This window comes from Capra hircus, chromosome 29, assembly GCF_001704415.2.
Source record: "Capra hircus breed San Clemente chromosome 29, ASM170441v1, whole genome shotgun sequence".
NCBI classification, from domain to species: domain Eukaryota; kingdom Metazoa; phylum Chordata; class Mammalia; order Artiodactyla; family Bovidae; genus Capra; species Capra hircus.
The window spans coordinates 16,782,675-16,807,044 of record NC_030836.1 but is presented as its reverse complement, the minus strand read 5'-3'; the positions used below and the strand labels follow the sequence as shown (position 1 = coordinate 16,807,044).

Genomic DNA, 24,370 nt, shown 5'->3' with positions numbered 1-24,370 from the left:
GGGATTCAGTGAAATATTGGAAAGCATTTTCTGTCTCCTACTGATTGTGGAAGTGTTTTCCCTGCAAAAAGTTGCCAAGATGCCTGAAGAAGTGATAGCTGGTTGGCGACAGATCTGGTGGATATGGTGGATGATGCAAAACTTCATGGCCCAATATGTTCAACTTTTGAAATGAGAGTTGTGCGATGTGTGGTCAGGTGTTATCGTGGAGAATCGGGTCCTTTTAGTTGATCAATGCTGGCTGCAGGCGTTGCAGTTTTCGGTGCCTCTCGGTTCACAGAGCATACTTTTCAGATGTAATGGTTTTGTTGGGATTCAGAAAGCTCTAGTGAAGCAGACAAGACCAGCAGCAGACCACCAAACAATGACCAGGGCCTTTTTTTTTTTTTTGGTATAAGTTTGGCTTTGGGAAGTGCTTTGAAGCTTCTTCTTGGTCTAATCACTGAGCCGGTCATCACTGGTTGCCCGATAAAATCCTCTTTTCATTGCACGTCACAATCTGATCGGGAGATAGTTCACTGTTGTTGCGTAGAATAAAAGATGACACTTCAAAACAATGATTTTTTTTTTTTTTGATTTGCAGTCAGCTCATGAGGCACCCACTGATGGAGCTTTCTCACCTTTCCAATTTGCTTCCAATGCTGAATGACCATAGAATGGTCAATGCTGAGTTCTTTGGCAACTTCTCACGCAGTTGTAAGAGGATCAGCTTTGATCCTCTAATGGCCGACCACTGGGCTCATCTTCAAGGCTCTTGTCTCCTTTGCAAAACTTTTTGAACCACCACTGCCCTGTACATTTGTTAGCAGTTCCTGGGCCAAATTCATGATGGATGTTGTGAGTTGTCTCTGCTGCTTTATGACCCATTTTGAACTCAAATAAAAAAAACTGCTTGAATTTGCTTTTTGTCTAACATCATTTCTACAGTATAAAGTAAGTAAAAATAAGCAGCAATTAATAAGTCAGGAGCAAAATAATAAAGGGAGGAATATGCATTAAAATGATGTATAACAAGCCACATTTATTTCAGAATGTATTCTAATATCAAATAACAAAGTTCAACAATGTAAAACCACAACTACTTTTGCACTAACCTACTAAGTCATCAAACTGTTCCCTAAAGAATTATTATTGAGAACAATTTTCAGGTGTCTCACTTACAGGTTATCTCCTACAGATACTGTACAATGCTGTAAGGAGACGAAACTGATCCAAGGCAACCATACAGTATAGTCGTCTGGGTTGCATGACTGCTCAGTTGAGTTCAACTCTTTGTGACCCCACGGACTGTAGCCTGCCAGACTCCCCGTCCATGGATTTTTCCAGGTAAGAATACTGGAGTGGGTTACCGTTTCCTTCTCCAGGGGATCTTCCAGACCCAGGGACAGAACCTGGGTCTCCCGCACTGCAGGCAGGTTCGGTACTGTCTGAGCCATCAGGGAAGCCCCAGTATAGTTATGCATACGGATGTGGAGTCATGTGACTTGGGTTCAGATCCTGGCTTGGTCCCAGCTCTTTGATTCTCTGTTCTCCATCACGTTCAGAGTAACTACATACTGGCCCAGCAGTCTCACTAGAAGCAGACACTGAAGAAAGTGGCCAGGATGGAGGGCACTTCCTCTCATCTGGCACAGGAGAAAGGAGAAGGGCAAAAGCTGAGGTCCCCTTGGAGCGGGTTCTGGAACGTGGCACCTCTCCCAACACCACCTCCCTGCTCTCCTATACTCCAGGCAACAAGCCATCTGCTTTTCCCCAACTTCTCAGGCAAACGTTTAAAGCCTCTGTGTCTGTGCGATGCTCCTCCATCTTCCTCAGATGTCATTATCCTGCAACCCTCTCCCCACATTCTCATCGTTAAAGACCCAGCTTCAAACAACACCTCTTCCCTGAAACCTTTCTTGATGCCCCTAATTAGAACTAGTCTCAGTCTCTTCTGAAACCCGGCACAAACCCCTCGATGGCCTGCCACACAGCACACGCTTCTCCTCTCCACTGGATCACCAACTCTTTTAAGGCCACGGTCAAGGTCTACTGTTTTTTTTTTTCTCTCTCTCTCTCGAGAACCTGGAAATGCCTACTAGCACTAGGTGACTGTTTGCATGTGAGCTAAGTCGCTTCAGTCATGTCTGACTCTTTGAGACCCATGGACTGTAGCCCACCAGGCTCGGGATTCTCCAGGCCAGAACGCTGGAGTGGGTTGCCATGTCCCTCTTCAGAGAGGTGATTGTTTAAACAAACATAAACAGTGAACTGAGTAAATAAGAGGAACAATCATAGGTCATCTAAAATGATGTTTTTCAAATATTTCAGGAACAGTATCTTCTTAGCAGATGATATTTTATAAGGATCCCCAAGTGGAAAACCATTAGAAACAAGATCTCCAGATGAAGTAGGGGTGGGGCCCCCTTTTCTGCTTGGGATGGTCCTGAAGGCAACTTGTGGAGTCTTACTGTTTGCAGAAGCCAGAGGAAGGCTAGTTTGAAAATCACTGAGTTAGCGGAAGAGGAGGAACTCAGTCCACAGACATCATGGTGTTTGCTCCAAGCCACACAGGGAGGTAGGGGGCAGAGCCAGCCTGGAAGTCCAGGCCTCAGCTCTGGGTCCAACTCTAGACCGGTCTGCACACCACTGCCAACGGGTGGACGTGGAGATGCTCACTGGTGTCAAGGTCCTAAGGGATCAGGGCGCTGGGGAGACAGCCCTAGCGGACAAGACAAATCTTAGGCAAAGATGCAGGCGCTGATGTCCAGACCACCTTCTCCATTCACCTCAGTTCAGAAGGCTTTTTTTCTGACCTGGGGAAGAGCTAGTGATGAGGTCTGTGGGCGTTCATAAAAAAACAACAAAAAAAAGATCTTAAACTCTGCCTCTGCTTTATTAGGTACCTACATCTCTAGCTTCCTAGAGTGATAAACTTTTCTCTGTTTGATGAGAAAAGCAATTAACACCAGGCTTGTAAGCAGCTGGGCTCACCGGTGTGAGCTTGTCCTTTCTGAAGGCAGGGATGACTACCCACAATGCACTGAGCGCCCCAGCCCCACCCGGCCACTCCTCTCCCCCCTACCACACACAATCTGGTTAATGTTAATTCAGTCAGTGGTTTCCTTCCGAGGCCCTTGGTCTAAATGCAATTACATGGCAAGCAAGTTAAGCAGGTGAAGCTCAGCAAAGACTTTCCGTTCCTGTTCTGAAGGTCTCCCAATATATTTAGGTAAAATTATCTCTCCGCTAATGGGAAAGATTTATTCCATCAATTGTATTCAGCCAGGACTAAGAGATGCTTTCTCTAATGGAGGAAAATTGGATTTCTTATTTGCTGGAACTCTGTCCTTCTAGAGAATTACTAACAGATCGCATCTCCTGGTGCTGGCTCCTCTCCAGCCTCCCCCTGACATGTGTGACTTCTGAGTCTGTCTGGACGATAACCAGCCCTCTGGGGATGGTTTCCTTTTCGGGGGCTGCCCTGGCTGCTGCCCTTCATCCACAGGCAGGCTGGCCGCCTCTGATTTATCTCCCTTCAGGGATTTCCTGATAATTGGGCAACATTAAATCAGCACCATTTGGCCATCACGTCACCTCCACCTCGGCAAGCCCGAGCAGATGTAATTTTAGCCTGGGCTCCTGTGGATTGCCTTGGATTCTGGAGAAGATTAAGTTGACTCCCTATACCCCAGTGGGCCACTGAGGCCTCCTGCCAAAACAGGCATTTGGCTCAGAAATTGAGTCCTGGAGAAACACACTTCCATCCTCCTTCTATCTGACCATGACTTTCAGTTGTCAAGAAAAACCCAGTTCAACATAAAGTCTTCCATGGAACAACAGAGGTTGGGGGAGTCTGCTCCATGGATGGTTCTCAGAAATGTGTCTCCTGCCACGTGTTTTTATCTAGGGAGGTCTGAAGAGATGTGGGTGTTGGGCTCCCAAACGCTTTCTTTCTTCATCAAGGTATTTATTGGATGCTACCAGTGGGGCAGTGGCGAATGTTTAACAACTGGCTTTCCAAAGAACAGTGACTTTAACTTGCGGCATTTGCCTATTTCTGTGGTGTAAAGACTTCCACCATAGCCGATTCCATACTACCGATAAGATGTCACCACAACCAGAGTTGGGAAGAGATGGCCAGATACCATGAGATAGCAGTATTTCCATCAGAGAGACTCGAGACCTAAATAAACTCCAGAACAAAGATGATGAGAAAACAGCGAAATAACTAGGATGTGCTAAGTTTTGATTATTACCTTTGCTTTTAATATAATTTGTGATGTTATGTAGTTTTAAAATAATTATTGTGCTTAAGGACTAGCTTGCAGAATTCCTGAACACTTAATAAACAGTCCCTGTGAACTGGTATGAGCCAGCTTCATCCACCACTGGAACACTGACCCTCATACTACGGATCAGTGCATCTCAGAAATAGGTGCTGCTTTGACTGTGAAATTCCGTAATGGAAGATGGACTTGGTGAGAAATCACTAATGCAAGGTGCAAATCACTGCCACCAACTTGGCGTCTTGGCTGGCTTATCTGATCCTCTTACCATCAGTCCTAGAGCTGACGTGTTTTGCTTTTCTGTGGTCACTGTCTTGGCATAACGAGGTTATTTTCTACTCATTCTTGGGGTCCCATCTAAGCTGTCATCACTTCAGTAAGGCTGTTGCCAACTCTTCCTGGCACAATTAATCACCCCTCTGCTAGGCTGCTCTAAACCTTCCAAGTATGTCTCCACGGTGTGGCTGTCATCCAGTGATACTATTCACATTTGCACAGCTATCCCACATGCTTCCATCTCCCAGGGCTGGGTAAGCATGCAATATTCTGCCTGAGTGCTTATTAGGTGAGAAATGATCAAGTAACTGAAATTCAGAGAGAGCAGACTTGCTCAAGGTCATACAACAGAGAACTCAGTGGGCTCAAAGCTAGGTCTCCTAATGCTTCCAAGTCCTTCTTCTTACTACAGTGTTATTCACCTGCACTCACTGAAATTCACATAATGTAGAACACGAGGCATCTACTCAAAGCTAGGCACTGTGTTAGGTGCTGGGCTTATAGAAATACATGGATTCTAGTCCCCAGTTGCTGGCTGGAGCTCAGCAAGGCCAATTTGAAACGTCTGAGTATAGTTGTCTGACACCAGTGAGTCAACACATGGGTTTGGCATATGTCAGGCAGCTGGGATACAAAACAAGCAATTAGGCTGGGTGAACTCTGCCAGGAAGGAGCGCTCGTGCCAGGCCAAGGGTGGGGGGGGTGTCAAACACTCTGGCATTTGCCCAACCATACACTCTGGGCCTGACTGAGGTGCCCTGGCTGACGCCAGTGATGGGGAAGATCTGCCTGACTGCTTCCCGGGGACAGCGGCCAGGTTTGGATCATGAGAGGAAAGTGTTGGAGAGACAACACCACTGTGAAATAGAACCAAGCAAATACAAAACTCACCCGAGCTGCCCATCGGGGAGAAGTGGAGGGCTGTAGTGAAAGAGCCCTGGGCAGGGGGTTGGATCTCAGCTCTGACTCTGGCACGACCCTGGAGTGCACCTGGTCTCTCTGGACCTCCATTCTCTCATCTGCTCATGCAGGCTGAATTTTTTTGCCAGGTGGATGTAAAGTGGGATGTATGATGGCTGTAATCTGGTGCTACTCAATCCAGCTCAAGCAGCCCTACTACACATGGCTTCAGAATCTTAATGGAGCTCATACAATGCTTACACTTATTTCTAAATTTTTCCCCCTACATGGACTCTTCCACCCATTCTCTTCACTTGAAAACCACCTGCTCATCCTCAGACCCCACCTGGAGTGGTACCCCAGCACTTGCACCCCCAGACTGTCTCTGCAAAGACTCTGAGTGTTGTCAGGCTATCGGGCAAACTTGTGATCTCCCAGCAGATTACGAGCTCCTTGAAGACAGGGACCACAGCTCCCTCGCTGTTGGATTGCCAACACCATGCATGGGTGATGCTCATTTCTGAGTGGGCAAAAGAAAGCCTCTGCCAACACAGGGGTTCGCCCTGGAATTTGAATGCATGGAGCGGAGTAAGCTCTTGATAAATTATTTACTGAATGAATAAAGAACGGATGCATTTCTGTAACTGAAGGTGAGGGAGATACCAAAGAACTCTAAGCTACGTGACCTTGACAGTGATATGGCTAGGGCACGGAGGGCTGCCGAAGCTGGGCCTCCAAGGCGGCCACAAGCTAGCTGCATCCCAAGGCTTGGTTCCCTCCCTGAGAGGATCTGCCCACCTCTGCCTGCAGCCCTACTCTTCTGTACACTTAAAATTTTGCAAAATTAAAAAAAAAAAGACTGCTGGAAATTCAGTTAGATTTCTTATTCACTGTGTATTATACAAGCAGACAGACAAAAGCAAAGGAAGAAAAACTGCAGCTTGACTTGTTGTTGTTGTTGTTGCTGCTGTTATTAAACGGAAACAGCTATTGAAGTTGGTATTCAGCAAAGCGGAATCATCATTTGGGATCTATCAAGGTGCAAAGACAACTCTGGCCTTTTCTCTGCTGTGGAGCGTTTGCTACTATCTGCCACTGTCGGTTATGCAAATCACCCCTCCGCATTACCTACTTTAAACAGGTTTATATGCTTGACTTGTACCAACCCTTTAAACTGTTTTCTCCTAATTCATGCTGACTGATGGGGGATCTTTCCAGCACCCACTACACTTCATCTACCCTCTTGTAAGAACCTTGAAAAAAAAAAGTGTGTTAGTTGCTCAGTCATGTCTGACTCGTTTGCGACCCCATGGACTGTAGGCTCATCTGTCCGTGGGGATTCTCCAGGCAAGAATACTGGACTGGGTTGTCATGCCCTCCCCTCCAGGAGATCTTCCCAACCTGAGAATTGAACCTGGCTCTCCTGCATTGCAGGTGGATTCTTTACTGTCTGAGCCACCAGGGAAGTCCTATAAGAACCTTATGTGGGCCCAGATGAGAAGCCCCACCTCACAGCCTGTCATATGACCTCCATCAAGGGGGTTCCCAGTCAAAGTCTGACTCTGTCCACCTGGCAGCCTCTGAGACTTCTTTCCAGCCTGGCCACATGGGCCGCTCTGCTGTTTTCTCTTCTGATCTTTCCATCTTGGGGCTCTGCCTCTGTTTCTTCAACCAGCTTTTCTAGCCTGATATCTTCCACCTTGTCATGTGAGAAGAAACCATCCTGATCATCTCCTTCGCACTTTTCATTGCAGAAGTGAGGAAATAAAGTCTAGGCAGGGGATGGACTTGCCCATTCTTGCAAGAGTGGCTGAAGAGCCAGGATTCAAATTCAAGACTTCATTTATGGGATTTCTCTGGTGGCCCAGTAATTAGGACTCTGTGCTTCCAATGCAGGTGTGTGGGTTCAATCCCTGGTTGGGGAACTAAGATTCCACATGTCATGTGGTATGGCCAAAAAATAAAAAGTACATTAAAGAAAATATTTCATTTACTATCCATGAGGACTCAGGAGAGTTACTTCACCTCTTCGGCTACTTACCATCTGACACAGATACACAACTAAAAACTGAGAATCTCAATTTGTTTTAGCTGCCTAAAAGATCAGAGTTAACATCAGCAGGGCTCTGAAAGCCCTTTTTGATCACAACCTTTTCTGTAAACATTTTGCGCAGGCTCCATGGATGCATTTATATTTATTAGTAAGTTGTACATATGTGCTACCATCATTAGCTAATACTGAAAAGCATAATATATGCTTGGTATAAGGTTTAATGCACAAAAATGAATATATCAACTAGTCTTGACAGTTTTGAATCTTCTGCTTCCCTTTTTGTTGGGTCTAATGAGAATGATCATTTCTGTTTTTAATGATCCTTCATAGTGGAGTTGAGGCAGATTTGTACCAGGAGTAGCAATATCAGCTCTGCCATCTGACTGTCAGCTGGTATTAGGTTGGTGCAAGAGCAATAGTGGTTTTGGACTGTGAATTTTCAACCATTATAACTAGGTTCAAAAGTGAAAGTGAAAGTGAAGTCGCTCAGTTGTGTCCAACTCTTTGCAACCCCATGAACTGTATTCCACCAGGCTCCTCTCTCCACGGGGATTCTCCAGGCAAGAATACTGGAGTGGGTTGCCATCTCCTTCTTCAGGGGATCTTCCTGGCCCAGGGATTGAAGCTGGGTCTCCCACATTGCAGGCAGACTCTTTACCTGGGAAGCCGAAGCACAAGGCTCAAACACATCTTTATTAATCAAAATAGGAACCATTACAATCAATATATTTTTGCCAATGAGAAATAAGTTTGCTTATTTCTGTAGAATAAAAATCTGTGCTTCAGGATTCGACGAACTCTTGGAAAGGATTTTCTACGTCCTGCTGGTTGTAGAAGCATTTTCCCTGCAAAAAGTTGTCGAGTCAGTTGGTGAGAGGTAACCTGAATATGGGATATGAGGCAAAACTTTGTAGCCCAATCCATACAACATTTGAAGCATTGGTTGTGTGACATGCAGCTGGGCATTGTTGTGGAGAAGAATTTGGCCCATTCTTTTGACCAATACTGGCTGCAAGAATTGCAGTTTTTGCCTGTATCTCATCAATTTGCTGAGCATACTTCTTGGATGTAATGGTTTCACCAGGGCCCACAAAGCTGTAGTATTTCAGACTGACAGCAGATCACCAAATAGTGACTATGACCCATTTTCTGGCACAACTTTGGCTTTGGCAAGTGCTCTGGAGCTTCTTCTTGGTCCAGTCACTATGATGAACCACTGATCATCACTGGTTACCATATAAAATCTACTTTTCATTGCATGTCACAATCCAATCAAGAAATGGTCTGCTGTTGAATAGAATAAGAGGACACTTCAAAACAATTGTTTTGATTTGTGGTCAGCTCATGAGGCACTCACTCACTGAGCTTTTTCACCTTTCCAATTTGCTTCAAATGCTGCATGACTATAGAATGGTTGATGCTGAGATCCTGGACAACTTCTCACATAGGTGTAAGAGGATCGGCCTTGATCATTGCTCTCAGTTGGTCAGGGTCAGCTTCTGATGGCTGGCTACTATGCTCCTCATCTTCAAGGATCTCATCTCCTTCGTAAAACTTCTTGAACCACCACTGCCCTGTAAGTTCATTAGCAGTTCCTGGGCCAAATGTGTTGCTGATGTTGGGGGTTGTCTCTGCTGCCTGATGACCCATTTTGAACTCAAATAAGAAAACTGCTTGAATTTGCCTTTTGTCTAACATCATTTCTATAGTCTAAAATACATATAGAATAAACAGCAAGTAATAATTCACTAGCAAAAAACATAAAGCTAAGAAATGTACATTAAAATGATGTATAACATAATCACATTTAAGAATGTATTCTAATAGCAAATGGCCAAGTTCAACAATGCAAAACCAGCAATTACTTCTGCACCAACCTAATATTTGCACTTAGCATCTTACTTTGCAAAATTCTTTTATGTCACTGGACCCCATTTTTAATGTAAATTTGGTTTTACACGCATGCACACACACACACACACACACACACAAAACACAATCATTGTATAATTTTGTTGTTGTTGGTTGCTCAGTCATGTCCAAATCTTTGTGACCCCATGGACTGCAGCATGCCTGGCTTCCCTGTCCATCACCATCTCTCAGAGCTTGCTCAACCTCACGTCCATTGAGTCAGTGATGGCATCCAACCATCTCATCCTCTGTTGACCCCTTCTCCTCCTGCCCTCAATCTTTCCCAGCATCACAGTCTTTTCAAATAAGTCAGTTCTTCGCATCAGGTGGCCAAAGTATTGGAGTTTCAGCTTCAGCATCAGTCCTTCCAATGAATATTCAGGGTTGATTTCCTTTAGAATCCACTGGTTTGATCTCTTTGCAGTCCAAGGGACTCTCAAGAGTCTTCTCTTGAAGACAGTTCAAAAGCATCAATTCTTTGGTGCTCAGCCTTCTTTACAGTCCAACTCTCACATCCATACACGACAACTGGCATAACCATAGCTTTGACTATATGGTAAAGCTCTATTATTTGTAAGAATAAACCAGTAAAGCTCTGTGAAGAGTAGATCCTCACCGGCCTCAGAAAACCTTGTGTGCTGGTTCAGACATAACCAACTAACACTGGGACCAAGCAACTCAGAGAAAGCCGAGTGTTCCATCCAAGGAAACATTTATTCTTACTTTTAAAGGTAAGTAAATGTGGACAGATGTTCTAATATCTCCTTCTGTACTTCATGGGCCGTGTTGGGTAGCCACCCTGGGACCACTGTACAGCACTTGAGTTACAATGGCGTCTTTGCTTTCTTTGTATGAAATAAGCTGTAATATACTGTATATTACTGTATGCAATAACTGTGGGTCCTTCCTGGTGGTCCAGTGGTTAAGAGCCTGCCTGCCAATGCAGTGGACATGGGTTCAAGCCTTGGTCTGGCAAGAGCCCACTTGCTGCTGGGCCGCTAAGCCCATGCAACGCAACTACTGAAGCCCATGTGCCTAGGTCCTGTGCTCCTCAACAAGAAGCCACTGTGATGAGAAGCCCTCACTCTGCAACAAAGAGCAGCCCCCGCTCGCTGCAACTAGAGAAAGCCTGTGCGCAGCAACGAATACCCAGTGCAGCTAAAAATAAACAGATTTTTAAAAACAGCTAACTTCGAGCTGTGTTTCATTCTTTAATACTTATTTCAATGCTCTTCCTAGGTTTGCTACGTATGTCTTTCAATTAACTTGGTAGGCCCAAGCCAACAGAACTTGATTTGATAAAATCCACACTCTTATAGCACATCCGACGCTGCTGCCACGTAAAACTACTTCTCATACCCTTGTCTGGGCAAGCACTTCCCTGCCTCCCTGACTTTGTCTACGTTTTGGTTCCTTTGCCTCAAATGACTTCTCCACTTCCCTGCTAATCAGTCCTTTAAGGCCTGCCTCTCAATAAAGCTCTTCTTGACTTTCCAGGACAAAGAACCCACTCCCTCCTTTCGTGAGGAAAGCACAAGGTACTTATCCCACTGAATTGTATTCATCTGTTCAAATACCTTATCTTCTCTAGATTGTGAGTTCTTTGTGGGGAATAACTATGTCCTTTTCATCTCTATAACTCTGTGCTTAGTGCAGAAGTAGGTCTATTAGTGTGCATTCATTAAATGTTTAGTAAAAAGATAAATGGAGATCATATTAGTGAATGAAAAAAATGGAAATGAAATGTGAATAATATTAAAATATGAGAAATACGAATATAACTATTCCACACAGCCCAAAGTGAAAAATATATATGTGGGTTGTTTTTCTTCTTGTTTAGTTGCCAAGGCATGTTTGACTCTTTCGTGACCCCATGGACTGGAGCTCTCCAGGCTCCTCTGTCCATGGGATTTCCCAGGCAAGATTTCTGGAGTAGGCTGCCATTTCCTTCCCCAGTGGGTGGGTTGGGGGAAGAGAATCATAGACAAAAGGCCAGGTAAACGAGAATAGGGTTCAGTTGCTGGAAATTTAATTGAGCAGCTACTTTGTGCTGTACACGGTTCTGGGTGATAGGGAAGATGCTTACGCATCCATTTCCTCTCCTGTGAACACTAGAGCAGAGCAGTGCCAGTGGTTTCTGGTTCATTTCCCACTGCATTCTAAACAGTAAAGTTACTAACAGCAAATGAGACAAAATCTCTTTGCATGAGGAACTCACCTTCTGGAATGAATACAATTTGACTTTATGAACAATCCTTGTATCTAGAAGTAAAGCTAGCAAGGGGTAAAAAAGAAGGGAGCTGCCCACCAGGTCATTCTAGTATGACAGACAAACACACCACAGCTAGCATCGGCGCCAGGCCCTGCCCAAGTACCCTGACTCTGTTTTTTCACTTGGACTTGGGCTCAGTTCAGACTCCACCAGAGGCTCCCAGATCACTTGCTGGGTATGTGGGTTGAATGTTATAGGGACGTACTCCAGTTCATGACAGAACACGTTTTTCCTCTTGGACTTTGAGTATGTCTGGGGAGAGGAAAGAAGAAATCCACAGCCTTCTTCAGATGAGTCGGAACTTAACTCTGAATGAGACAGTCGTTTGGGTGAAAGGGTCCAAGGCCCTCACTTACAGGTGAGGGACACGATCCCTAGAGATGGGTGAAGCTCCCCCTTCATCATGCACTGAGGCTGGGGCATGGGCAGGTCTGCTGTGATGTTCTGAGCCCACCTGAGGGCATCCAATGACAAGATGGCCCTGCAACCACATGTGTCTTCTGGGCCTTTAGACTTGCCTTCTGCAGAGCCCAGAAGACAGTGGTCCTGTAATCTCCTAACTTTCTGTGGCTGATGAGCTACTTCAGACACTCAGGGAGCATGCACTCCCAGGCCACAGATCTGATCATTCAAGCCTGGGGGCAACCTGGCTGTTGAAAGCTGACACTTGATTCTACCACAGGAATTCTCTGGAACAGTTTCTGCTGGTCCACAAAGGTGCACACAAGAACAGAGCCCTTGACTGTTTGTGACACTGTACTTCCAGAGAAGTGAGTCCTGGCTGTGGCAGAGGATGGGCGGGATGGAGAGACACTGGCCAGTGGAGATCACTTTGGAGGAGCAAGGCTCCTGATGCTGGGTGACAGCGCTGGTCGGGCAAGGGGACACAACTCAGAGACATCAGCCATGTGCCCCTGGGGTCAGGGAAGGTGAGAGCATATACAGACAGCCTGTTCTCTGGGCCATGCAGCCGGAAGCCTGCCTCTAAGAGGATTCCTCAGGGGATGGCTTGTGTTGCTAGAAAAGCTTGAGGCAGCTCTGCCTTGAGTCTCAGTGGACAAGGTCATTTCATGACTGCGTGTCCTGTCTTCCTGTCTTCCAGGACAGGGCTTGCTTCCCCCGCAAAAGGGAGGCTTTGCTACTTTACCCCAAAAGGAGAAACTACGATGGAGTGGACATTAGATCCACTTCCTGGGGTAGGATGGGGGCTGGGCAGAGACACGGGAAGGGGCTGCAGAAATCAGCTCAGCCAGACCTGAGGTGCAGAACCACACACAGGTGGCATTCCAGGGAAACGGTCCTTCCAGGGGCGGGGTGGAAGACCAATAGGGCACAGGCCGTGGTGAGGGGCTCCCAGGGCCAGCTGGATGTGCATGCCCCATGCACCAGGGAACAAGGCCCAGGTTCCGACACAGAGCAAGGGAGGAGCTCCAGACCCAGACGCAGCAGGGGCTGGAGCCAGCCCAGGGGAAGCAAGACTCGAGGAGTCAGGGGTGGGAGGGTTGGGGGCTGAGCAGGACTGCCAGGGTGCTTACATCAGAAACTTAGGGGTAGGAAATGAGGTTGGGATTCCGGGGCAAGACAGAAACCCCCTGGGCAGAGCTGGCACATAAAGGGTCAGGCAGAGGAACAGTAGGAGGACTTGAGGCTGGGCACCTAGGCTTGCTCCAAGTCAGTCACCTCAGCTTGGGGCTGGCCTAGACACTGCAGGGTAGACCTGCAGGGGGGAGTCACAGGACCCCGCAGGGGTGGGGGGAGGAGGAGAGGAGGTGGGGGAGGTGGGCAGGCAGAGCTCCTTCCTCTGTGAGAACACGGCCCACAGGTTTTGGGTTGGCCAGAATGTTCATTCAGGCTTTTCCTAGAATCTCACAGAACCAACCCTGTAGCATCTCCTCACTGCAGCCCCACATTGTGGCGCTCACTAAGAGCCAGCTCTCCACGGCCCCAGGACTGCACTGGAGAGCTGACCAGATTTGCTGCAGAGACATCTGTTAAGTCCTGACCCTGTATTCTCCAGGGAGGACAATATCAGTACATGCCCTGCCAATATTTTAACTTCTCTGTGCTTGGAGCTTATAGTCTTGGATGGAAATGCAGACAGTCCCTGGTAAAGAACCTGCCTGTCAATGTAGGAAACGTGAAAAGATGTGGGTTCAATCCCTGGGTTGGGAAGATCCCCTGGAGGGGGGTATGGCAACCCACTCCAGTATTCTTGCCTGGAGAATCCCATGGACAGAGGAGCCTGGCAGACTACAGTCCATGGGGTTGCAAAGAGTTGGACATGACTGAGCGACTTAGCACGCACACACGCCCTGACTTAACAGACACAGGAATTATCACCTGAGAACCTCACTGAGGACTCCAGGTTTGCCAGGACTTAGACCCTGCTACTGCCTCGCTGAGCCAAGAGTCTCCTCCGGCCTCAAAGGCTCCTTTTCTACCACAAAGGGCTGCTGGTCTCAAGGGTCCCTTCATCTCTGCCTGCTGCAATGCTCAGACCCATGCATGAGTTATACAACCACATCAGCGTTTCAGGCTAAGATTCTCATTTCCCTCCCAGTTCTCACAGTGACACTGAAACCTATACAAATACAAAAGTCCTTGCCAGTGTTCACATCGGCTGTATCTATGCGAACGTTTGCTCTAAGTGATAATGGCAATGAGCACTCGTCCAATGCCTACTTGCTCTGACACGTAAGTGTTTCATATCTCCTTTAATCCTCAGACATCCCCACAAGGTACCAATCATTGTCCTCATGTGACAGATGAGGAAAGTGAGGTCATGCAGCTGGCAAGGGGTGTGGCTCACAGTCAAGCCCCGCCGCCTGCCTCTGAGGCCACACTCGGGAGCACTGGGAGCCGCTGCACGGTAGCCTCTGGCTGTGCTGCATGGGAGCAGAGAGAAAGGGCCAGCTCAGGCTGCAGAGTTGCAGCGGCCCCACCTTGTATACACTTCCTGCCTGAAGATGTGGAGGTGGGAATATGCAAGACCTAGCAGAGGAGAACAAAGGCTCGGTATGTGGGCTCCAGAGCCACCTGCCTTGGCTTCAAAGGCTGGCTCGGCCACTCACAAGCTGTCTGTCCTGAGCCAGGTTACTCACCTTCTCTGTGCCTCAGTTTCCTATCTGGAAAAGATGAATTCCCTAAGTCAGGAAGCTGGTTTCAGGGGAGATGTAAAGATGTTTCCACTCACAAACCTCACCAAGCCTTTCAAACAATGCCTCACACATAGAACATCCTTGGTAAATACTCGGTGCTATGACTGAATGCGTGCTGTGCGCCAGCTTCCTGGGAATTTTCTCCAATTCACTCTTCCACACAACCTGCAGGGTGAGAATGAGTAACCCCACATTCCAGATGAGGATGCTGAGCCTCGCTTGCCCGCGGTGGCTTGCTCTCACTTGCCCAAGGACCTGAACGTACGGCCTCTCCCTCTAAACCCCGCGTGGCTCCTGCTTTGGCGCAGCATCATCGGCTAAAGCTTCCTGTGACGGACAGCTAGGAAAACGCTCAGGCTACAAAGCAAACAGATCGTAATTCGGTTTTGGAATCAATAAAGGGATGATCAAGTGGCAGAGGAAGAGTTGTTAGCTGCTTATCAGGATGATGTGAGAAGTTGCTGCCTGCATCCTGAATTAAATTCACCTAGTTGCTTTATCATCATAAACACTCATTTCAATGTGGGGAGGGATTTTTTTTCAAACCCAACATGAATAATATATAATGGCTGACATTTTGGAGGAAGCAGGATCTTTACCTTCTTCTATCTGCCATCAGGGTAATTTATCATTGTCTTTCTCCCTGCCCCCCACCCCTTCACCACCCCGCCCCCCCGCCTTTTAAACTGATGGGGTAGCCTGTCAGCTCAGCTTGTTCTGAAAAGGCAGGAGTGTAATTCAATAATAAATTCGCTCAGAGGCCAGCTGTCAGGAAGCTGGTGTTTATCTGAACTCCATTAGATGATCTCTACTGCTCAGACTCTCTGCGGGCTATCTGAGGGATGTCTGAGGCCTGGGACGGGGAGGGGGAGGAGTGGCCTGCAAATGCATTTCTGGGCCGGCTCTACCCGGACACCTGCCTGTGGCTTTGGATCTGCAGAGGGCTGACAAAAAATTACATTGCACGCATGATCTCTCCTTCCTTCTTTCCATCATGTTCTCCTCTTCTAACCTCTTACTTCCAAACTTTGTGGCAATTTTGTGCCTTTATAAAGGGTCTGAGAGGAATTCTGAAGGTTTTTGTGGTATCAAGGTTATTTTACTTCTGTTTGTAGCAGTTTTACCTGAGACGAAATGCCCTGGTCTGGTTGGTGAACCGCCGAGGGGTGGATCTTTCTCAGTTCCTGCCCCAAACTACTCTTCTTGCTTCAAAATCCTGTTATTCTTTTTCCTCCACAGCCTCGAGCACCGCAGGTCATCCACCCCGGATTTCTTAACACTCTCTTGATTCCAAACACTGAAGCATGTCTCTTGACTTTTGACTTGGAAAATACTATCACTGCAATTATGCTCCAGCCACATTAAAATTCTCTCCGTTCCCTGATTATCATGCAAAGTCATGCTGGCACCTCAGTAGAGAATGCATTTCAAAATTTCGTTCAACAGAAACCCATAGTAAGCGAGATAGCTTATTCAAGAGTACACACATGCACGCACACACGAACACGCACACACACGCACACATATCACAAAGAGTCACGAAATACATATCCTTTCAGAGTGCTCCACTGATACTTTCTACACCATTGCACCCCTTTCTATTTAAATTTACTTCTTTATTCTTTAAAAACTAGTTTTGACTGACTACATTGATTTCATGATGTGCTAATGGGCTGTTGTGACCTGAAGTGGGATAAATAACGTTTCAATGGTCAACCCTCTTCACTGAAATCTTTGTCTCAGGCCACAGGCCATGTCCTGCCAGGAGTCTTCACTCGTTAGTTCGTTTGTTTGTTTGCTCATTCACTTGCAAGACCAGTCACTGCTGCTTGCTCTGAGCCAGGCCCTCTGCTGGTGCTAGAGACACAAAGGTGGGCCAGATACAGACCCTGTGCTGTGGAGTTCAGGGACCTGGATTTGCACTGGGAGGGATGCCCCTGCCTTTGAACTCTGAAAACACTCTCTGCTCTGTTCAGGCATTCAGGAGCAGCTGGTTGGCTGACTCCCTGACTCAACTACCATTCAACGTGGTTTAGTCTGTACCAACCCCTGCTGAAGTTCCCATACTTTGGCTACCTGATACGAAGAGCCAACTCATTAGAAAAGACCTGAGGCTGGGGAAGACTGAAGGCAGGAGGAGAAGGGGATGACAGAGGATGAGACGGTTGGATGGCATCACCGACTCAGTGGACATGATTTGAGCAAACTCCAGGAGACAGTGAAGGACAGGGAAGCCTGGCATGCTGCAGTCCATGGGCTCACAGAGTTGGACACGACTGAGCACCTGAACAACAACAACCCCTCTGCTAGGCACTAGAGGTTCAATGACCAGTGGGGCGTGGGATACACTGGAAGTCCCAGTGGAATGGTGTCAGATGCATATCTTCTCACAGGCCTAGTGCAGAACAGCTGTTGATTAACAGTCAGCAAACAGAACTTGGCAGTTCTGTTCCTCTCTGTGCCTACCCATTCTCTCCTCTCCATGGGATCTGACCCTCTCTATACAATATGATCCTCTGTCTCCTTTGGGATGAATGCTCTCACCCACCCCTACTTTCTTAAACCTCCCATGACTCCTGAAGTCTTTTCTCTTTGGGTTCAGTGTGTTCCGTCGGCTGACTTTCATAGAATCTGTCTTTACCCAACCACTTGCCTGAGGGAGCTGATAACCTATCAGGTTTTGAGGAGCCCAAGAAGACTTAACAGCATCACATTCTTCCTCTCAACAACTCAGGGTCCTCGAACATATTCTAAACTGCTAGTCAAGTAACTTGGCGGTGTTTCTTCCTCTTCCCATAATCCGCTAACCTGTCCAGCAGTGGCAATCCACAAGTATTTACAGAATTGCCCTGTCTGCCCTGTGTCCAGCCCTTTTGATCCAGCCAGTCTTTTGCAAGCTAAGGGATACAATCAAAGTTATGTCACAGAGACATAAGTGCTCAAGTGCTCAAGTGCTCTTGCTGCTGCTGCTGCTGCTAAGTCACTTTAGTCATGTCCGACTCTGTGCGACCCCATAGATGGCAGCCCACCAGGCTCCCCCGTCCCTGGGATTCTCCAGGCAAGAACACTGGAGTGGGTTGCCATTTCCTTCTCTAATGCATGAAAGTGAAAAGTGAAAGTGAAGTCTCTCAGTCGTGTCTGACTCTTAGCGACTCCATGGACTGCAGCCCACCAGGCTCCTCAATCCATGGGATTTTCAAGTGCTCTTAGAGGAGGAGTTATCTCATGCTGTCCTCCCCTTCCCAGCTGTCTGATCCCCAGGTACTGTTATCTGCCCTCCTTGTATTGACGATCCAGCTAGGGATCCTTCTTCTGCTTGCAGACCTGAGAGGCTCCTTCCTTCCCACTCAAGTCTCCATAGAGGGCGCCCTGCACTTTACTCTCTCCATGAGTCCAGGGGAGGGACAGGTGATCTACTAGGCTGAAGGGCCCCAGGCATCCAGGCCCGGATGGAAAGATGGTATTCAAACCACCTAATCTGCTGAAGGGGGTTCCCCAGCCTGATCTGGGCCCTCCTACTGTAGACCCACTTGAGGTCAGCTGACGTCATTGATACCTCTTTCACTTAATGTGGAGCTGAGCACATCAGAGGCAGAGTGTCAGTCTGAGCTACTGCACTCATAAAACCTGTAAGAAACACCTGCTCTGGGCCCAGCACTGTGCTGGGCTCTGGGGATACAGATGAGCACGATGGGGCCGCTGGGGGAGGCCTTCCTCACCCCCAGTCCATCTGGCAGCACTTCCGCTTCAGTTCTGAGTTGGGCTTTGCACTTCCCTCCGAGGAGACCGGCCGGCCCAGCTCAGCACGTACCCTGCTTGGCCGGGGCCCTCCCGTCAGTCCCCGCGGGCCGCCCCTGCTCCTGTGGACCAGCTGGGGCACTGCAGAGAGGCATGGGAAGCCCCCAGGAACTCCTGGTGTCATCTGTGCACTGCAGCCCCTCTGGCTCCTCGTCCCTGCTGTGGGCAAGCCTTGAGGAAAGGCGTTCAGGGGAGAGCCCGCGTACTGAGGACTGGCTGGCTGGCTTCTCCCACAGGATGGTGTTCCTGTCAGTTCCGACCTGGCCTTGAATCCCTCTCCATCTCATAGTCCCAGCAGGCCTCACACTTGGATCTCCCAGAGTCAGTCACACAGCAGTGAGTCTGCAGAGTGAAGCTCCTGTACCTCACAGGAAACAGCTGGGGCTCCTTGCCAGGCTCAGAAATGCCATTAGGTCACTGGGTGACAGCCTGCTTCTTGGAACCTGTTAAACGGGCTCCGTTCAGACTGTACAAATTGCAGTGTAGAATACGGCTTCCCTGGTAGCTCAGCTGGTAAAGAATCTGCAATGCAGGAGACCTGGGTTTGATCCCTGGGTTGGGAAGATCCCCTGGAGGAGGGCATGGTAGCCCACTCCAGTATTCTTGCCTGGAGAATCCCATGGACAGAGGAGCCTGGTGGACTACAGTCCAGGGGGTCGCAAAGCATTGCGCATGACTGAAGTGACTTGGCACACACGTGTGCCTTGTTTGTAGGTTTCCAGTCACTTAGAATCTGGGGATACTTAGTAGTGAAAGTAGTGAAACACAGGAGCTGTTTCCTGCGAATCTAGATGAGTGAGGAGCTGGGCATGATGATTTAGGCAAACGTTAGGTAAAAGGAATGTTTGCAGTAACATTTGGAAGCTTCCATGATCCATTCATTTTAGAGCAAATACTCTATTCCAGGCTCTGCCCTAAGTCATACAGGTTTGGAGAGATGAATGGTCTCTGCTTTCAAAGCCTCTGCTATGTAACTGAAGGTGACAGATACATAAACAATGATCTGGGAGCTGACTTCTACTCCTGCTTCTGCTACTAATTGGTAATGTGATTTCGGCAGATAATTGAACCTCTCTGGACTCTTGAATCCTCAGTATAAAATTAAATAAAACAGACAATACATCCAACTATTCTCTGTCCCACTATCCCTCCCCACTCCTCCTTTTCTCCTTGTTTCCTTCCACCTTTTTCTTGTTCAAGGTAATATATATGCATATTTATCTTGAGCAACTACTAAATGTGAAAGTGAGTAAGATGTGGTCCTGTCGTGGCAGACTCAGTTTAGAGGGTTGGCAGATATTTACATGGGAGAAGGCAATGGCACCCTACTCCAGTACTCTTGCCTGGAAAATCCCATGGACAGAGGAGCCTGGAAGGCTGTAGTCCATGGGGTCACTGAGGGTCGGACACGACTGAGCGACTTCACTTTCACTTTTCACTTTCATGCATTGGACAAGGAAATGGCAACCCACTTCAGTGTTCTTGCCTGGAGAATCCCAGGGACGGGGAAGCCTGGCGGGCTGCCGTCTATGGGGTTGCACAGAGTCGGACATGACTGAAGTGACTTAGCAGCAGCAGAAATTTACATATTCACTATATTAAGCCCTTGCCCAAAGCCACGTGCATTCAGCAGTAGCAGAGCCCGGATCTGAGACACAAGCTGGCCTTGCTCCAAAGCCCATGTTCTCTTCTCTCTGCTGAGCAGCCCATTTCTTCCAGTAGAGGTTTCTCAAGTTCCGCACCAGACAGGCTCCTTAAGGGCATATCAGACTGTTAGAAACGATACCTAAATTCCTGGGTAGGTGCCACGTGATCTGTGACAATGTAAGCATCAGGCTTGGTGAAGCACCAGAGCACATGGTCCCCACTGGCACTGATCAGGATGGCATGGTGAGGACACCCCTTAATCAGAAGAGCCATCGGCAGCCAACCAGTCAGAGCCCTAATCAGATCCCATGACAGTCCAGTAAAGAAGGGTTAAGCAAGTATTAAATAATATCTCCCTTGGTAGGAGTAATATTTCTACATCCAGTTGATTAAAAGAACTCACGCCACGGGAAGGCCCACAAGCATACATACAAAATCACACAATTGAATAAAAAGAGCAGAAAGCTTTGTACCTGGAGACAAAAGCAGAATTTCTGGCCAAGATAAATGAGTAGCTTTCTCCTTACTCTGCTTCTGCTCCTGGCTCTGCCACTTCACTGGCCTATGCACTGGGGAAGATCAGTTAACCTCTGAGGCTCTCAGTATTCTCAGGGTGAGCTGAAGGGGACTCTCACATACTCTCACCTCTAAGAAAGTTAAAATCCAAATGCTCTGACACACTTGTAGGATGCCGCGATTATTGGGCTCAGGGCACTCCCCTGACTTCTCTCTTCCCATCTTGTCATTGCTCCCTGTGTGGAAGGGCTGGGGCAGTCTAGGCCTTGGAGTCCCAGATCCATCACGTCCCAGGAGAGGGCCTCCTCCATGGATTCCCAACTCCTCTCTGAGGATGGTAATTCCACTTCCCAAGGTGACTCCCCAGGAGTCCTTCTTAGGTTCTTGCCCCTCCCTCCTTCCACACTTTCCTGGATCACACACCTGAGGTGTTCACGGTTTCATCTACCACTTGCTTGTTGATGGCGCCTGAATCAAGATCCTCAGCCCTAACTTCTGTGTGAGTTTCAGGTTTGCTTCTGAACTACAAACAGACGTTCTGGGTGATCTATTGAGGTGAGGCTCCTCCTTGCCCTTGCCAGCCATCTCAGTAAGAGAGTCCTCTCTCCAGCATTCCTCAGAGCCAGCTGACGATGAAGCTGATGACTGGCTGTGCGGATTTCCCTCTTTAGTAGAACTGGGGGAATGTCATTCATTCTTCCTGTCCCTCCTCCCTACCCCTACCCTGTCCCCTTAGGGCAGGAACCCTCTGGCACAGAAGGCATGAACACAGAGGGCACAGTACGTGACTGCTGAGCTGAACTGGGCTGACGTTTTGAGAAAGCTCTGTGTGTATCTGGCATAGACACTACCTTGGAAGACGTGCAAAAGAAATGATCACAATTCCCTCCTGCTTAGCTATCTTTCCCGAGGTCAGAGACCCTGATCTGGGGAGCAGAGCAAACAGCGCTGCCTTTTGCTGGCTCCTGTAGCCTTTCCTGGGCATCCCTGGTGGGTCAGCAGTAAAGAATCTGCCTGCTAATGCAGGAGACCCAGGTTTGGTTCCTGGGCTGGGAAGATCCCCTGGAGGAGGGCATGGCAACCCACTCCAGTATTCTTGCCTGGAGAATCCCATGGACAGAGGAGCCTGGCAGGCTATAGTCCATGGGGTCGCAAAAGAGTTGGACATGACTGAGCATGCATGCGTGTACTCTTTCCTGCCCCTGGGTCTTTGCAGAAGCTGTTCTCTTTCCCTGAAAAACTCCGCCTGGCTGAGCTACTTGTCATCTTTAAGACTCAGTTCTTAAGTCTTAGCCTTTTCCTGCCCAGAAGCGCCTTCTCTATGCTTCCAGAGTATCCTGTGGGCACATATCTGGCCTATCACGCTGGAATGACTTTTTGTCTCCCTAGTGGACTGTGAGTGACCAGTGGGCAGGGACTGTGCTCCACTCAAGTCTGCAATTTCGGCACAGTGCAGACCTTGGTACCAAACTGTCCAGTAGATCAGACACCGCTGAACACTGGTGAAAGAATGCCCGGGCATGTGCCTGGGTGCCAGCAGGGGCAGCCCCACCCCCAGCCTACTAAAGTCTCCGGCATCAGCTCTGAGGGAGAAGACTGTCAGAACCTTCAGCTCATCTGGAGACCGGGGCATCAGTAAGATCGGACTGCAAAGTGGGTATTGATCCAAGATTCCCCTTGGACCTTTGATTTCTTACTCTCTCCATCCATCACCCAGCGAGGACAACACAACTCTGCTCGTAAAAATGCCAGATGCCTTGGAGAGCAGTTTTCTAAACGTGGGTACCTGAGGCCACTTCCCTGCCCCCTCGATGGTCCACCCAGAGCCTTCAGTGCTGTGTACCCCTTCCCAGTCTCCTCCCACTCCCAGCCACACAGATGGAGCCCTGGAGGCGGCTCATTCCCCGTTCCGAGAACCACGGCCAGAGCTGGACTCACCCTCCGTCAAAGGGGTTCTCCCCAGGGATGATGTGCGTGCTGTCCCTGCCCACGAGGAACTTGATTCGGTCGTAGAAGGAATGCAAGTTCTGTTGGGACACAGGGGCCTGTGTCTCCTGGATGATGTCCAGAGGGTCAGGGGAGCCCAGGCACAGCGGGTTGACGTGACAGAGGGGCTGGAGGCAGCAGTCGGGGTCCATGCAGTCCACCAAGCCGTCTGCAGGGGTGACAGAGCAGGGCGTTTGTACTGCTATGTGCAATCTGCATCGTTTGTCCACACTGCCTTCATTCACTTCTCTACTTTCCACTCACTGAATGACGGTATAAAAGTGCCTGATACAAGCTGAGGCCTCTGCTGGGCACCAAGGAGATTCAGGGGCTCCAGGTCCCACCCCACTAGTCTAGTAGCAGAGATGGACAAGCCAGTGTGCAGTGTGACGTGTGTTATTTATTTTCTTTTCAGAGAGATAGAAGGAATTCTATGTATGGGGGCCCTGAGGTGAGAGAACACACTGGACAATGTGGATCGCTAACTTCAAACGCTGGGCTCAGAAAGTGAGGAGAATAGCACAAGATCAGGCTGTGAGTTTTGCAGGAGCAGACAGCTGGGCCTCCCTGGCCACGTTAGGGAGTCTGTATTTCACCCTCTGGACAACAGGAGTTACTGAAAGGTGTTAAGCAGGGGATGACTTCACTTGAAAGTCACTGTGTTGCTGAAAGCACATCTCCTGTATCAAGGACAAAGGAGCTGTAGGAGCCGGGGCCTCCATGCAGCAGGAGTGATAACGGTTCCTGAGACTGGAGGAGGAACAGTGGGGATGAGGGAAGACAGTGGTTTGGAGAGACAACAGAGAGGTAAAAACAGTAGACTGATGGGATCTGGGGGTGAGGAAGAGGCGGCCGAGCTCCAGCCTCTCCCCCAGCTGCGAGACAAATGTGCGGGGAGCCGCCTCTGCCTTCTGTGAGAGGGGCTTTGTGAGTTTGCTGGATGGTTTCAGGTCACTGACCGAGTTGTCATTAGCAGAGAATTCTCTTTACCACATGGGTGGATTTCTTTAGGAGTGAAAATTATATTGCAGCTTGCAGCTTCTTGAAGTGCAAAGAAAGAAATTCCACCAGACCACAGATTTTTGGTCTCATTATCCCAAAGTGCTTTTACGGGCACCCAGTAGAACAGCTTAGAAACGCCAATACTGCCCAGAGCAGTACTGTAGGCAGCCTGTGCGCTCTGTAGGCAGGGAAGAGCCTGAGCACGTGTGTCCTTCTGCAGGCTGGGGTTCTGTGTCTCCTGCTTCCAGTGATTCTGGGCAAACTTCCTCACCACTCTGAGGGCATGGGTCCTGCTCTGGTTGTCTCTGATGTAGCCCCAGCACTTGGCACAGGTGTTTAAGACCTGACTGTTAAATAAACGAGTGACAAGGGAATGAGTTAAGTGACATATGAATCAAGTCCATAAAAGGCAGAAAAGCATTATCTTCATTCAATTCTGTGAAACAGTGTGGTATGGTGGGAGGATCCCGAGGCTCAGACACTGAAGCGCAAGCCCCAGAACTGCCTGGAAGAATGGCTTTGAATGAGTCCCCATTCTTAACCCCTCTTCACTTCCATCTCTTCAGCTCTGATATACTCCTTC

The 24,370-nt window shown here is 48.4% G+C and overlaps 1 protein-coding gene across 1 annotated transcript in view; it reads right to left on the bottom strand.

Moving 5' to 3' along the window:
- TENM4 (teneurin transmembrane protein 4) overlaps positions 1–24,370 on the bottom strand; it is a 682,188-nt gene that overhangs the window by 78,787 nt on the left and 579,031 nt on the right. Inside the window, exon 17 of the mRNA XM_018043333.1 lies at positions 22,738–22,954. Coding sequence (XP_017898822.1) covers positions 22,738–22,954 — 217 coding nt within the window. The remainder of the gene's footprint in view (positions 1–22,737; positions 22,955–24,370) is intronic.